Consider the following 14,976-nt stretch of genomic DNA (forward strand, 5'->3'; position numbering starts at 1 on the left):
ATTTTACAGAAGAGGAAACTGAGGGTCAGAAAAGGAAACTTGACTTACCCAGGGTCACACATCTAGGAAGGAGTGGAACTTGGAAGCCAGGTCAGATAATCATAAATCTACAGCTGGAAGGCACCCAGAGCCCCTCTAGTCCAATTCCCCCATTTTACAGATAAGCAAACTGAGACCCAGGGATAGTAAATGACTCTCCCTAGGTCACAAAAGTAGTAAGCATCAAAGGTACCATTTGAATCCAGGTCCAGGGATCTTTTCACTACAACAAATGGCCTTCGGGGGAGGTCAGTCAAGCCAGAGGAGGCAGGCCAGAGAGTTGGTTGATAGAGGCAGAGTCTTTTCTCAAAGGAAGTCAGGAAAGTGGCTTGTCAATCCATCTCTGTTCTCACTCAGTTCAATGGATTGTTGCATTGTCTGGCCTAATCCATGAGCACAGGTTCCAGCAGAGAAGAAAAGGCCCACGAGTCAGAGGCCTCAAGCCCAGCAGCAGAAATAGCACTAGCTCTGGCACCCATGGTCCTGAGTTCAAATGTGACTTCCAGCAATTACTCCCTCTGTGACCATAGGCAAGGCCCATAGTAACACACAGAGAGAGCTGCCTTCCTAGCAAGCCTGCTGGCAACCAAGTTGAGCCCTGACAAATCCCTGGCCATGGGCAGCCAGGGATTGCAAAGACATGTTGAGGAGAGCTAGAGAATATTTTTCCTTTGCACATGACCTTTAAAACTACCTGATAAGCTATTTGCACGGCCTGGCCTAGAAGTTTCAACAGACAAAGAGAAGATGAATGTTAACCTTAATGGCTAAATTAGTGGCTGTCACTGAAAAGCCCTCCCTGGTAGGGAAGCCAGCTCAGCAGCGCAGGCCCATGGCTTTTTGTAAACTAGCAGGAAGGCCACCTTTGCCAGGGCACACACTTTTAAAACCAACATGTCATCTTTGAAGACGGACATGCTTTAAAGAAGAAAAAAAAATCTATCATCTGGTCAAGTAATTAGATGAAATCCTGTGAGGCTGGAGGCTCACACGCCAAGTTGTAACCTGAAGGAAATTTTCAGCGTGGGGCTGATAAGACAGATGGAAACCCATTCAGCCATCCCAAGGATGGTAATAAAACAGCTCTATAAAAAGAGGATCCCATTTCTCTGGCTCTGGGCCTGTGCTTGTCCTGCTTTTTGAGATCAAATAAGATCCTATTTTTAAAGTGCTTAGCACATAGTAGGTGCTATCTAAGCATTTATTCCCTTTCTGGGCCTAATCCATCAGCAAAATTCTCACCCTAGCACACATATACACATGTGCATGTGTGTACATGCATGCACACACACACATAGCCACCAGGAATGGGACAACACTGATGAGTCATGTGTCATGTGTCATGTCCCAGGCAGTAGAAACAGGTCCAAATAATACCTCTTACCTTTGGGCAAGAAGTCATTGCACTTCTCTGGGCCTCAGTTTCCTTCTCTGTAAAATAAGGACTTGGTGACTTCCAAGCTCTCATCTAGCTCTAAATCTTGAACTGGGTGCATGGCCCAGTAGGTCTAACAGCAAACAGAGGCAAGCCTCCCTTTAGAAGCCACTGTGTGGCCAGTGCAGGAGATTGGCCAGGCTTTCCTGTCAGACCCTTCAGGCTAAAGGAGAATCAAGCAAGGAAGTCCCGCCACCATGGCTGGCTGTGAGCCTTCTCTGACACATTTGGCCCAAGCAGACTTACCTGCCCCTGGGGCTGAGCAGAGCTTTCTTACTTTTTCCTCCTCTTTTGAAATAGTTGGAGAGACATAATTTATGACAAGCAGCTGATGAGAGTTACTGCTTCACCTCAGCCAACCCTGCATCAAAACACTTTACTCTACCTAGGGAACTGCGTGTGTGAAGAGCTGAAAGGTTTTAGAAAAAAAATAATAAATACTGCATAAATTGTTGCCACCATAATCCTTTAAAATCATCCTTACAGGGGAGGAAGGGAAGTTCCCCAGATTATTTTGGAGGGGCAAGGGGCTGCAGTCTGGACTCTGTGAAGAACTCCCTGTATGGAAACTTCCTTCACTGAGGTCAACTGGCAACTCCTCTGTAAGTTTCAGTCTTACAGAGTGGTCTGGGAGATTAAGAGAGGTTAAGAGAGGATAGGCACAAAATCGGTACCAAGCCAGGACTGGAACTCAGACCATCCTGATTTCAAGGCCATATTCCCTCCCTTCCCAAGCCAGTAAGTCATTTTCCTGTATGGCTAAAAGAGACTGGAGAGAGAGAGAGACAGAGACAGGGAGAGAGAGGAACAAAGGGAAAGAAAGAGAAAGGGAGGGAGAGAGGGAGAGAAAGAGAAAGAGAAAGAGAGAGACAGAGACAGAGACAGAGACAGACTTAGTTCCAATAAGTTAGCACTTTGGGAGTCTCATTTACTCCTTCAGGTCACCAGGGTAATACTTAGTTAGCGTTCCTGCCCAAGCCACCCAGAAAGATGCTAAGCTCCATGATGCCCTAGGGTACTGAGGGAGTTATAGTGCCTGCCAGTTTCTACCATGGAAAACATGAAAACTAAGAGAATCTGGCTGTGAGATGATGGAGGACCAAGGTCTCTTAACAGCTAGGTTATCCATCCCCTTTCCAGGCACTGGGGTATCTGGGAAGTAAAATCAATGTCCTCAAGCCAGCATTCAATCAGAAAACTCAAATCAAATGAAAAAGCATTATTCTCATTATTATTAAGATGTTGAAAGTGCAACAAACATTTACTAAATACCCCAAGATACTGGACATACAAAGACAAAAAGAAAGGAGCCCATACCTTTAAAGGAAATTCCATGTTCATACATATTCCCAATCAACTCTCAGATGGAACATTTACGCAATTTTGTGTATGTGTGTTTGTGTGTGTGTATGTGTGTATTTGAAGGAATTTCCACCCCCATTGCAATTAATCAACTAATGGAGTCCCAGAAGACCCAGACAGTTAAACAGAATCAATCAAAAGTGTCAATTAGTTTCAAACAAGTCCTTAACCAAGTTGAGAGGAACAAAGTGCTTTGACCATTGGATAAACACAGGTCATGCCACACAAGAAACATCTTGCAATTGGCTCAAAGACTCCCATGTGCCTTTAGATCTGTGTATAATACAACAACATCCAGAATTCCAACAGCAGGTCATTCTAGTGGTGCAAGAGCAAAACCCATGAGAAGAAAATCACTTGGGGGAGAAGAGGGTTTCTCTTTCTTCCCCTGCCCTGCCCCCCCCCCCATTCAGGCAACCATGTGCATTTAGAAGAGCCATCAGATGTCCCATTGAAGATTGGGGATGTCTAGTAATGTCTCTAGAATAGCAGGAGTTGAAAGGCTGACCAAAGACACCCTAAGAACAATCAGTTTTAGGCCTCTACAGGGGCACTGATCCTCACAGGACAGCAGAGAGCTACATCAAAAGAAGGAAAAAACTTTCAGTAACCAGGAGTTATGAGCTTCCCATTTGGCCACATGTGCTCTCTAAGTTAGAGCCCACTCTCAATAGTGATCTTGTGTGTTCAAGGAGCGAATATACTCTAATTTAAAAAAATGTTTCTGTGTCAACTGCCAAGTAAATATCTTTCTTAAAAGCTAATTTAGTCTGACTGATAATCAATGGGGAACACATCAGTGGGGGTTCCTGAGCAACAGTGCTGAAAATCCTATCCCCTTAATGAAACCCCTAGGACTCTGAGAGAGTAATCAACTACCCCTATGTCGAGTGGGAGTTGGACAATAGCCCTGGAAGCACATTCAAAGTAAATACAAAATAATTTTTGACAGTGGAAGGAGGTAAGCGGAAGCACTGAAGTCAGCCCATGCAGATTTTCCGTGTAGGACCATGCCATTGTCTGTGCACACTTTTTCTACATATAGCGTATACTTGTCTTTCTAATATTTTGAAGGCTTATCGTTCCTTTACTCCCAACAATATCTAGACCACACTGAGGCCCTCTTAATTGCCCTTTGTCGTTTTTTCTGCTAATCCATTTGCAGGATTAAGTAGATCCATCCTGGTCCATTACTGCTTTTGCAAAGGTCACTCTCCTGTTCTGAGCTGGGGTTATTTTTAATCACAGGCTCTATATGGTAAAGGCAGTGGCTCTTTTGAAGTTTGAGTGGAGCAAAAGTATCACTGTTATGCTTGCATCACATAAGATCAAGGCCATCCAGGTATAGTTCCTCATCTCACAGCTGAGGAAACTGAGGCTCAAAGAGTCAGTCAATAAGCATTTATCCAGCTCCTGCTATATACCAGGCACTGTGCTAAACAGTACAGGCACGATAAAAAAGCAAAATACAGTCCCTGTTCTCAAGGATATCACAAATGATACTCACAGGCTAAATTTGGAGATAGCTAATTGAGAGAAGGTACTAGCTTTAAGGTGGATCATAGAAGAAAAGATTTCAGCTGGGACCTAAGGGGAGCCAGGAGAGCCAGGAGATGGAGGTGAGGACAGAAAGCACATGACTCTAAGCATGGAGGATATCCTGTGACAATGCCCAGAGAAGGGAGTTGTGGGAGGAGCAGCCAGGAAGCCGGGATCACTGGATCACAGTGATCTCTCTGGTGGAGAGGAAGGGATTTTTCTAGTCTGAGACGTTCAGTGCAGATTTGGCGATTTGAAAATGGAGATCAATGGAGTAGTTAGATAGTAGCTAGATAATAGTTAGATAGTAGCTAGATAACTAGATTTAAGAATGATCCTCATCATAAAGATGATCATTGGATCCACGGTAGCTGATGATATCCCCAAGTGAAATAGTATAGAGGAAGCTGAAAAGAGGATAGAACCCTGTGGGCCAAGTAGGCGGGACCTGGACACAAATCCAGTACAGGAAGCAGAGAGGGCGCGGTCAGAGAGGTAGGAGGAGAGCCAGGATGGAGCAATGTCTTAGAAACGTAGAGAGAAGACAGTATCAAGGAAAAGAGGGGGATTAACTGTGTTGAAGGCTGCAGAGAGGTCAAGAAAGGTAAGGACTGAAAAAAAGGCCATTAAATTTGGTAATTAGGAGATCATTGGTAACTTTGGAGAGGGCCATTTCAATCGAATTATGAAATTAGAAACCAGATGGTAGAGAATTCAAAAGAGAGTGAGAAAAAAGGAAGTGGATTATAGATGGTCCTCTCTAGGAGTTGGGCCACAGAAGGGGAAGGAGAAATGGGATAATAGGTGGGATGGGCAGATCAAAAGAGAATTGTTTGGCGTTGGAGGAGATTTAAGTCTCCTCTCAAAACGATTTTTTTTCTCAAATTCATGCTTTTTAGGCAGTAGGGAAGGAGACAGTAGAGAGGAAGAGATTGTTGAGGGTCATAACATCAGGGACATAATGACCTGACTCTCCTCTTTTGTCCTCCAGTCTCCTCTCCCTTTCTCTCTTCCCCTCCCCTCATTTCTCCTTCCCTCCCCTCCCCTTACCTGAGGGTGCTCTGCCCAAAGGAAGGTACATTTTGATGGCCCAAAGCTACCTGGTTCACCTGGGCTTTACTGTCTGGATTACTTTTCAAAGACCTAGCCTTAAATTCAATTCACTCTGGATCTCATGGATTGGACAATAGGTCCCTGCATAAGCACCACTTAATGGCTGTGTTTCAGGCCTTCCAGGCTCAGAGTGAATGTCAATAGTACAGTTTCTCTTGGCCAGCCACCCTGAGGGTCTTCCCCGCCCAGTTTGATTTTTTTTTTTTAATTAAAGGGGCGGTCCCTTGACTCACTCCTTAAAGAGCAGTATTCACTGAACCCATGTTACTTCACTCAAACTGAGAACCTGAAAAGGCCTTAGCCCCAAAGGGCCAGGGTCCCCCTCTGAAGGTAAGTGAAAAAGCAGGGGATAACCGAGGGGGCATTCTGTTGGAGGAGCTAGGGTGGAAGTAGAGGCCTTGATCAGGAGTAAGCTCACTTCATCCTGTGAGATGGATGGAGGAGGAGAGTGGCAGAAGGCGCCTGAGGGATGGGAGATGAGGAAGAAGGGAGGAAAGGGAGTTCATGGAGAATACAGCTCGGTATTTTCAGTTAAGTCTGAGGACAAATTCTCAGCTGATAGAGCGTGGGGCCAGGGGGAGCGTTGGGATGAAGAGATGCTAAAGGCAGTAGAGCAGGATTGCCTAGCAGCAGTGAGGGCCTAATTGAGGTTGTGCAACATAAATTTGTAGTGGGCCCAGTCAGAACAGTGGTGCGATTTTTCTCTCCCTTTGTTCAGTAGCTTGTGTATAGACGGAAAGGCTCTGGAGGGTGGGAATGATCTAAGGCTGACTCTTGGCTGGGTGCAATAGGTGATCAAGAAGAAAAGAGGACAGTGTAGTGGTGAGCTATTTCACTACGGGGTCAGGATGGGGAAGGGAGAATATAGCCACCACAGGGTTTGGGAAAGAACTGAGGTGTGGAGCGACTGGACATCACAGTGAGGGGTTCTGGGATATAAAACAGAAAGAGAGGAGAAATGACCACAGGTTGTGATTAGAAGATGGTCACAGAGGCCATAAGTAGCGGAGCTGGGATTCCAACCTATGTCCCCCATGTTTGCTGTGAGAGGGGTGAGGGGTGGGGAACGACCACTTCTCAGTTCTCCTGGCTTCAGATCTCCAGAAATCTCAGAGTTGAAAAGGATCTTAGAACTCTGCAAATTCACAACAATATCCCTGATAGGTAATCATTCTAATCTTTGCATGAATACTTTCAGTGACGGGAAGCTCACTGCCTTCACCAGGCAGCCCGTTACATTTCTGAGAGGCCTAAATAATTCTTTATAGAAAGCCTAAAGGGCCTCTCTAATGTCCAGCGGCCTTGGTTCTGACCTCTGGAGCCAAACAGAACAGCTCTAACCACTGTACCCCACCCCCAAACATCATGTGAACTCTGCAAATATTTGAAAACAGCAATTATGTCACAATATCATCGATCATAAAAGCTCCAGCTCCTATGATATATTTGAGTACAGTAGATAGCAAGCTAGACTTGGAATTGGAAGTCTCTAGGTTCACATCCATCCTCAGACACTAGCTGTATCACCTTGGGTAAGTCACTTCACCTCTGTCAGCCTCAGTTTCCTCATCTGTAAAATGGGTCGGTTTGAGGACCAAACAAAATAACTTACGTATTTTGCAAACTTCAAAGCTCTAAATAAACACTAACCATTATTTTGCAAAGGAGGAAACTGAAGCTAAGAGGAGAAATATCTTGCCAAAGATCACAGAGGTAATAAGGGGCAGAGATGGGATTAAAAAGCAGATCCTCTGGCTTCAAATATGGCCTCAGTATTCTCTCCACCATGTGAAACATCCCCAGTTCCTTCAGTCACTGGGTGACGTGTTTTTAAGATCTGGTCAAAATGGTGACCAGTGCTTGGGTTACCAGATTGAACAGGCCCAGGCCCTGGCCCCTTGGGAGCTCCAAATATTATAGAAAAGACAAAGTACAAGTATCAAATAATTATTTACAAAATTTTAAAAAATCTTTTTCCTAAGAGTGGCATGCAGGGCCTAGAGTACTAGGTTTTGTGGCCTGGGGATCAGGCTTCAGATGTCTCTGATACTTCCTGTCTGTGTGAGCCTGGCAAAGTTGTTTCTCCTTGAATTTCAGTTTCTTCAGCTGTAAAATGGGGCCAATAGATAGGAGTGTTGGGAGAATCAGGTAAAATAATACGCCTAAGGATGGATTCGCAAAAGAGGCCGTATCGGAGGTAGGCCTTGAATCATAGAGGGGCAGAAGGGGTCACTTCATCCTGTGGAAGTGGGTAGGGGTGGGGGTGGGGGGTCATTTAGTCTACTAGAATGGTATCAGCATTCCCACACCCCTTCAAAAGATGGGTAGGGACACTTCTTACATGTAGAACTCATCTCTTTTTGGAAGCTCTGAGAGTGCTCTGGGTGAGGCAGCAAGGTGCAGACCCAAGCGCTTGCTTTGGAATCAGGGGTGCCATGTTCAAATCCTGCCCCTCCCACTAACCCTAAGCCATAGAAGCCAATTTGCCAGTCCTAAAGGCTTCCCTCTGGTTATGATGGGTTTGTTTGTTTTCTGGCCCATTTCTGTGGTCTATAACATTGCTTAAGGTTAGAGCTGTACTGTGTACCCAGAAATTATATATAAACAGGGTAAATTTTGAAACACGTTAAATATTCAGAAGATACAGTGGCTGCTGGCATTTTATTTTGTTTTAGCCCGAATGTCAGACAACAGATCAGTTTCTCAGGATTTTCACATCCTAAACTCTGCACCTGCTTTACCATCTTCTATCATATTTCATTTTAAAATATATTTATATGAATTTGGTTTATTAGTCTCCATAGAAATAGCTGAAGAGGATGGTCTGCTAGAAGTTCTGGTTGGCACGTGCCTGGCTTTCTTTGGAGTGGAATGGCACATACAAGTGCCCCTTTGGCTTCTGAGAAATAAAGGCCAATTCTCACTGAACTGGAGGAAAACCACTCCACCTTCTAAGTAGATGTCTGAGTACTGCTACCACTAACTAATGACTATTCAAATTATCCCTCCAAAGGAAATCCATTGTTACTTTCTCTAAGGAAGTAACTGGAGCACAGACATGTTAAATGACTTCCTTGCCTAAGAATTTTTGAAGCATAGAATAAAAATGGAGCTCTGAGCAATAGAGGACTGCCCATGTTCGCTACCTTCTCATGGTTATAGGGGCAAAGGGCACATGGGGTCCCCTATCATAGTGCATTCAGAACAGGGTAGAAAAAAATGGAGTTTGTTTTTTTTTTTTAATGGAGTTTTTTAAAAATATTAACGACTGGATCATTTTGATTAAAATTCATTTTGTGAGAAAAAAATATCAGCTGCAAAGAATGGTCATTTAAGATACAAAGTAAGAGATGAGGTAATAATATTGATAGGTGGCATTTAGATAATGCTTTCAGATTTAGACAGGGCTCTGTGTAAATCTGATCTTGCAACAAACAGTCAGTCAATCAATCAGTATTTACTAAGAATGTATACCTCTGTCTATGTATTGGGTGTTTTGGAGGGGGAGAGAGTATGAGAAATACATAGACACATAGATCAAAATAGATATGTAGAAATATAAATACACTTTGTATATATAGATACAAACACACACACATATATATACATAGATATATGTAAGTGTGTGTCTATATACACGTGTGTATATGTCTAACAATAGGTTGAGTGGTATTTCCAGCACATTAGATTGTGGTTCCCAGGCCCTATCTTTGGGGCCAAGCTCTAACTGCTGAAGAATGGGTATTTGTGGCAAGGCAGTGAGTAATCATTTATCCATAAGTCCATATCTCAGTGCTCTCAGGCATAGGGCTGGATTAGTGGAGAAATGCCCTGTAACAAAGTTTTCAGGAAAGTTATTGGGGGAGGGGAGGGATTGGGTGGGGGTTGGAGCAAGGAATTATTGAAGCACCAGATTTATCCAAGTGCACAGCAAAGCTTCTTCAGGGTTTGTTTGGTTGGTTGTTTTGTTTTGTCTTGTTTTGACAGCAGATCTTGGTGGGGTATTGGAAATATCTGCCATAACTATTCCTTTTTATATGTTTGGTTTAAGTATTTGTAAATTGTGTAATCATTCGTAACTAAAAAAAAATTGAAGAAAAGCTCATCTTTATTTTCTAGTTCATGAATGAACTAGAATATAAAGGTGGATTAAAGTAGCTGAACTTCTTTTGTTGAAATGATTTAGATGTGTTTGTTATGGAGGAAAAATAGCTGAAATGGCAGAGCAGGTTCCTTTAGTTAGATAAAATAAGGTAATTGGCTATTATTTGGGGTCATTGTAGTTGTCTTAGTAACATAATATAACCAAAAATTTCCCCAAATATGTATGATTAATCAGCTGAGTAGAAGGTGGTTCCTAAGTATCCAATTTATTTCAATTCTTTGACAAGTATTTGGTGGTGCTTTTGTGTGTGTGTGTGTGTGTGTGTGTGTGTGTGTGTGTGTGTATGTGTGTGTGTTTAAGTGTGAGTATTGTATGATTGGGAAACACTAGTGTGTGAGGCAATGCAATTGAGGGTCACTCAAAGTGGATAGAGAGGTGTGTGTTGGGATCAAGAAGGCTGCAACATATTATAAACCAACAGTTCAAAAAGAGGGATGAATTAAAGGGAATTAGGCAGGACTGGAAAAAGGAAAAGGACTGGTTGGATAAAGGAGTAACATGAGTTCCCTTGTCTGTGGGATGTGAAGAGTTAAGGAGGAACCCTTCCCCCTTTACCCTGAATTTATGAGAGGACATAGACCAGAGTCTTGTAGGTTGGGCAGACATGGATGGTGTCCCTACAAGGAATGCTCACATCCAGGAGAGTTCAGATCTGTGAACTTTTAGTGTGAGGTGCTGTTGAGGTGGATACTGGGATGGCCTTCAGTTGTCTTTGGGAAATAGCACTTTTGGGCATACTTTTCTAAAATGGCTGCAAAATTTGCGTGCAAAGCGCATGCAACCAATCTGGAGAGCAATTTGGAACTATGCCCAAAGGGCTACAAAAATGTGCATACCCTTTGACCCAGCAATGTCGCTACTAGGACTATATCCCCAAGAGATCATAAAAATGGGAAAGGGTTCCACATGTACAAAAATATTTATAGCAGCACTCTTTGTGGTGGCCAAAAACTGGAAGTCAAGGGGATGTCCATCCATTGGGGAATGGCTGAATAAATTATGGTATATGAATGTAACGGAGTACTATTGTGCCATAAAAAATGATGAACAAGAAGACTTCAGAGAGGCCTGGAAGGACTTATATGACCTGATGCTGAGTGAAAGGAGCAGAACCAGGAGAACTTTATGCACAGCAACAACCACAGTGTGTGAGAGTTTTTTCTGGTAGACTTAGATTTGTGTAATAACACAAGAACTTCTTACCAAAAAAATAAAAAATCCCAATGGAGGATCTCAAGGCAAAATGCCTTCCACACTCAGAGAGAGAAATATGGAAGTCACTCACATAATGTAGCAGATCATGTTTGTGTATGTGTATGTGTTTGTGTATCATGTTCTGATTTGTTATACGACTTCTTTCATTTATCTTAGTCTGACTACATAGCATGATTATAGTGAAAATATACTCAATAGGAAAGTATATGTAGAATCTATACAGAATTGTATGCAGTTGTGGGGAGGGAGGGAGGTAGTGGGGGGTGGGTGGGGAGGGATAAAATCACAATTGTATGGCAGTGATTGTTAAACATTACAAAATAAAAAAAAAAATTTGCGTGCAAAAAAAATGTAAAAAATCATTTTTTCCAATAGTATTTTAAGAACTAAGTGGTACCTTTTTCCTTAACTAACTTTTATTTCCATCCCAGTTTGTGGGCAAAATCATATGCAACAAAGCATGCTCACAGATGTTGCTTGCTTTTTGTCACAAATCCTCCTTGCTGATGTTTAGCTAAATACAGAAATGGAGTTCCAAGTCTCCATTCAGAGACTCTTGGGTCAAGAAGTCTTTGTCCTAAGTCTGCAGTGTTATTGGTGCAGAGAACTTCCAGCGTGCCCAGCATGTGCACTTCCCATAGTAACTGGCTGCTGCTTTACAGTCATATCTTCCTGAGGATATAGAAAAGTCAAAGGCCTTGCCCAGGGTCACTCGGCCAATAGGAAACAAAGCCCTTTTAGGACTTGACTCTGAAGCTGCCACTTTATTGAGATTCTCCGGCTGCAACTGATTAGATTCCAAATGTAAAAAAAAAAATTTCCCAAGAATCTATTCCATCTTTCTTGACGGCTAATGCAGTGTTTTATTTTAAATTTAAGATCAAGCTTTACTTGTATTTCTGCTTAACGTTAGCCCCATTAACTTTGCTGATTTTTCTAATCTATGTATCCGTGGTTTTTCTATGAAAACCAAGATGGATTCCCCCAAAAGAAAAATCAGATGTAGCTGTCTCGGGGTGGGGGTGGGGTTGGGTTCCAGCAACTGAGTCTCAACGGTAGCCCCTCCCACTAAGTGGTCACGTGAGGTCCCCGCCCCCACTCGGGCAGGCTATAAATGCGGAACAGGGATGTTGCGCACCAGAGTCGGGGCTTCCAGCTTCCGGCTTGGCGGTACCTGGGCGGAAGTGTAGTTTGCGTGCCTCTTGTCCGATTGGGCCTTGTCAGCTCTTCAGCCTTTAGAGCCTGGGCCTCTGGTCCTGGTACCGCCCTGAGATATCCTGACCAATCTGGGCAGACCCTCGCCAATCTGCCCACACATCCTGACTTACCCTCAACTCAGACAGATTCCGGTATAGGTAAGTAGGCCTCCCTGGATCTTTCTGATCCCCATCGTGGTTTTTAGCAAATGTTGATGACTTTGTGGTTGCTTGGTCTCTGCTCCCCCAGGTTTAGCCGATCCCGGTGTGGAGATGAGTTCCCTACCTGTCCCAAAGGTCGTGTTCAAGAACACCACCAAGATGTCCCTGAACGAGAGGTTCACTGAGGTGCTGACCAGCAAGCAGCCAGTGCGGATTACCATCCGGCAGTCTTCAGAGCAGCAGGAGGAGCGGGAGCAGCAGGACCAACCATCTTCAAGTGCCAGGAGCAGCTCCAAGTCGTCCAGAAGTACATCCTTCCAGCGTTACACCAGTTCAGAGGAGCGCAAGATAACCCAAGAGATGGAGAGTTCTTCCCCTGAACAGGAACTCTTCCCTCTCAAAGCTGACCGCGTGGTGAGAGGGCTGGGTAAGAGAAATGTTCATTCCCGACTGGGCTGGCCGTACCAGGCCAAGAGAGCAGTTGGGAGCTGGAAAGGCTCATGGGGTAGAGATGCATCTCATGGAGAATCATCTGGAGGAAGAGGTTTTTCTCGAGCAGCAGGAGCCCAAGAAGAAATGCAGGGCGGATGGGTCTCTAGACCTCACCGCCGTTGGCTAAATAGGGAAACACAGTCCCCCCAAAGTCGATCAGCACTTCCCCATGGGAATGTGAGAAAAAGTGGTGTCCGTAGAGGTTTTGGATGGAGAGGATCCAGTGTTTATAGAGAGGTGACCACTGGAGGCTACAGAGGGCGTGGTAGCAGCATGGGGGGCAGAGGACGAGGGTCCTTTGAGTATCACGGCCAACGCCAGGGGCATTCAGCTTCCCGAGCTCCACTGACCAAAGAGCAGCTGGATGACCAATTAGATTCCTACATGGCTACAAGCCGTGGCCGCCTGGATGCTGAATTACGGGCCTACATGTCCCAAACCAATTAAGAGTCTAACCTGTAAATCTTTGGCATAGTATTAAATTTACTTCATTTGCCAAAGCTTCAACATCGGGGAGTTAATGAGAAAAATTGTACTTAACCTATCAGATGCTAATAGGTCTGCTGACAAATTAATTAATTAATTTCAATGTGTTTATTGTATTATTTTGACTTTTAGACATTGTGTTGTGTGAAACCCTGTTCTTCCCCTTGGATTTGGTTTTATGTTCTCATTTTTCTGTATGTGAAATTTAAATTTCTTCTTTCTTTCTGTATCTGCTTGATCACAAATGTGACTGCCTGTGACTGGATTCTCCCTACTCACCCTGAGCACATGGTCCTGATACTTACTTCTACAGTCTCATGGGCCTCACCCAAATATTCCAGGGCTGACTTCAGGAACATCATGTGGTAGCCCCTCCCTATGACCAAGAACTACAATACAACCGTTACATATTTGTAATCTTTAATCCAAGGCTTTGTAAAAATACTGTGCTGAATTCTCCACAGACTGACCCATTGGTCCATCTTGATTTATAACTCTTAAGTGAATGTGAGGAGGAAGAGGATTTTAAAATTTAATTTGTTCACAAATACTTGTAACTATCTGTTTAAAGGTGATGTTAAAGTGTGCGCCGTGGGAGTTTCCACCTCTCACAGGTTAAAGTATAGCCCTTAGTGGGTGGCTAACCTAACTTTGGATTACATAATCTTCCTTTACATCTTTGTAACCCATAGAAATGATAATGGATGGAACAGCAGGAAAAATGGGGCATAATGTTCTATAACACACTCACTTTTCTATATTCTAAACAAAACCATTTAAAGGCTAACTTAAGCATGTCATGCCTTCCCCATCCTCATGTTAATTCTAGCCATGCCAGCTTAGTTCCTTCCCTGTAAATCATAAGGTTCAGCTATACTCATCAGTTGTGGCAGCCTCAGAAAGATGTTATAATTTGGGTTCTTTGTTTCAAAAAAAGACATTGTTCTCACATTTTTTTTTAAAGGTTATGGGCATTTTGTTTTCCTTAATTAAAAGCCAAAATTGCATACAGCATGTACTCTATACGTTGTTTTAATGAAAAAGCTAAAACTCCATAGTATGTACTTAGGATATTTTTCTTTTGTTAGAAAGCTAAAATCTCATACTATGTACCTTGCATTTTTTCATCAATTAAAAAACTAGCATTTCAGTATGTATTGTGTCTTTTTTAAAATTAATTCATGGCAGGAGGGAGCAGTTTGAAGTCAGCACTCTTGGGGACAGACAAGATCCAAAGAGAGAATAGAAGCAATGGGGGGCAGGATAGGATGGAGGGAAATATAGTTAGTCTTACACAACACGACTATTATGGAAGTCATTTGCAAAACTACACAGATATGGCCTATATTGAACTGCTTGCCTTCCAAAGGGAAGGGGTGGGGAAGGAGGGAGGAAGAGAAGTTGGAACTCAAAGTTTTAGGAACAACTGCCGAGTACTGTTCTCGCTATTAGGAAATAAGAAATGCAGGTAATGGGGCATAGAAAGTTATCTGGCCCTACAGGACAAAAGAGAAGATGGGGACAAGGGAAGGGAGGGATGATAGAAGAGAGGGCAGATTGGTGATAGGGGCAATTAGAATGCTCAGTGTTTTGGGGTGGGGGAAGGGACAAATGGGGAGAAAATTTGGAACCCAAAATTTTGTGAAAATGTTAAAAGTTAAATAAATAAATTTTAAAAAAATAAAATAAAATTAATTCAAAAGCTAAAATCTCATGTACAGTATATACCTCATAAAAGCAAATCCCATATGTCTCCTGTCTTGTCCCTTGTG

At 43.2% G+C, this 14,976-nt stretch overlaps 1 protein-coding gene across 2 annotated transcripts in view; it reads left to right on the top strand.

Moving 5' to 3' along the window:
• LOC140515205 (uncharacterized) overlaps nt 1–14,357 on the top strand; it is a 40,216-nt gene extending 25,859 nt beyond the window's left edge. The window contains exons 1-2 of one of the 2 annotated variants that reach the window (XM_072625766.1): nt 11,936–12,223; nt 12,315–14,357. In XM_072625766.1, the coding sequence (XP_072481867.1) occupies nt 11,983–12,223; nt 12,315–13,165 (1,092 nt within the window). In that variant the 5' untranslated portion in view covers nt 11,936–11,982 and the 3' untranslated portion in view covers nt 13,166–14,357. Of the gene's footprint in view, nt 1–11,935; nt 12,224–12,314 lie in introns of those variants that run through there. The other variant, XM_072625767.1, reaches the window with a different exon arrangement.
• Nucleotides 14,358–14,976: the final 619 nt, after the last annotated feature.

The sequence above is a fragment of the Notamacropus eugenii genome, chromosome X, assembly GCF_028372415.1.
Source record: "Notamacropus eugenii isolate mMacEug1 chromosome X, mMacEug1.pri_v2, whole genome shotgun sequence".
In the NCBI taxonomy this organism is placed as follows: Eukaryota; Metazoa; Chordata; class Mammalia; order Diprotodontia; family Macropodidae; genus Notamacropus; species Notamacropus eugenii.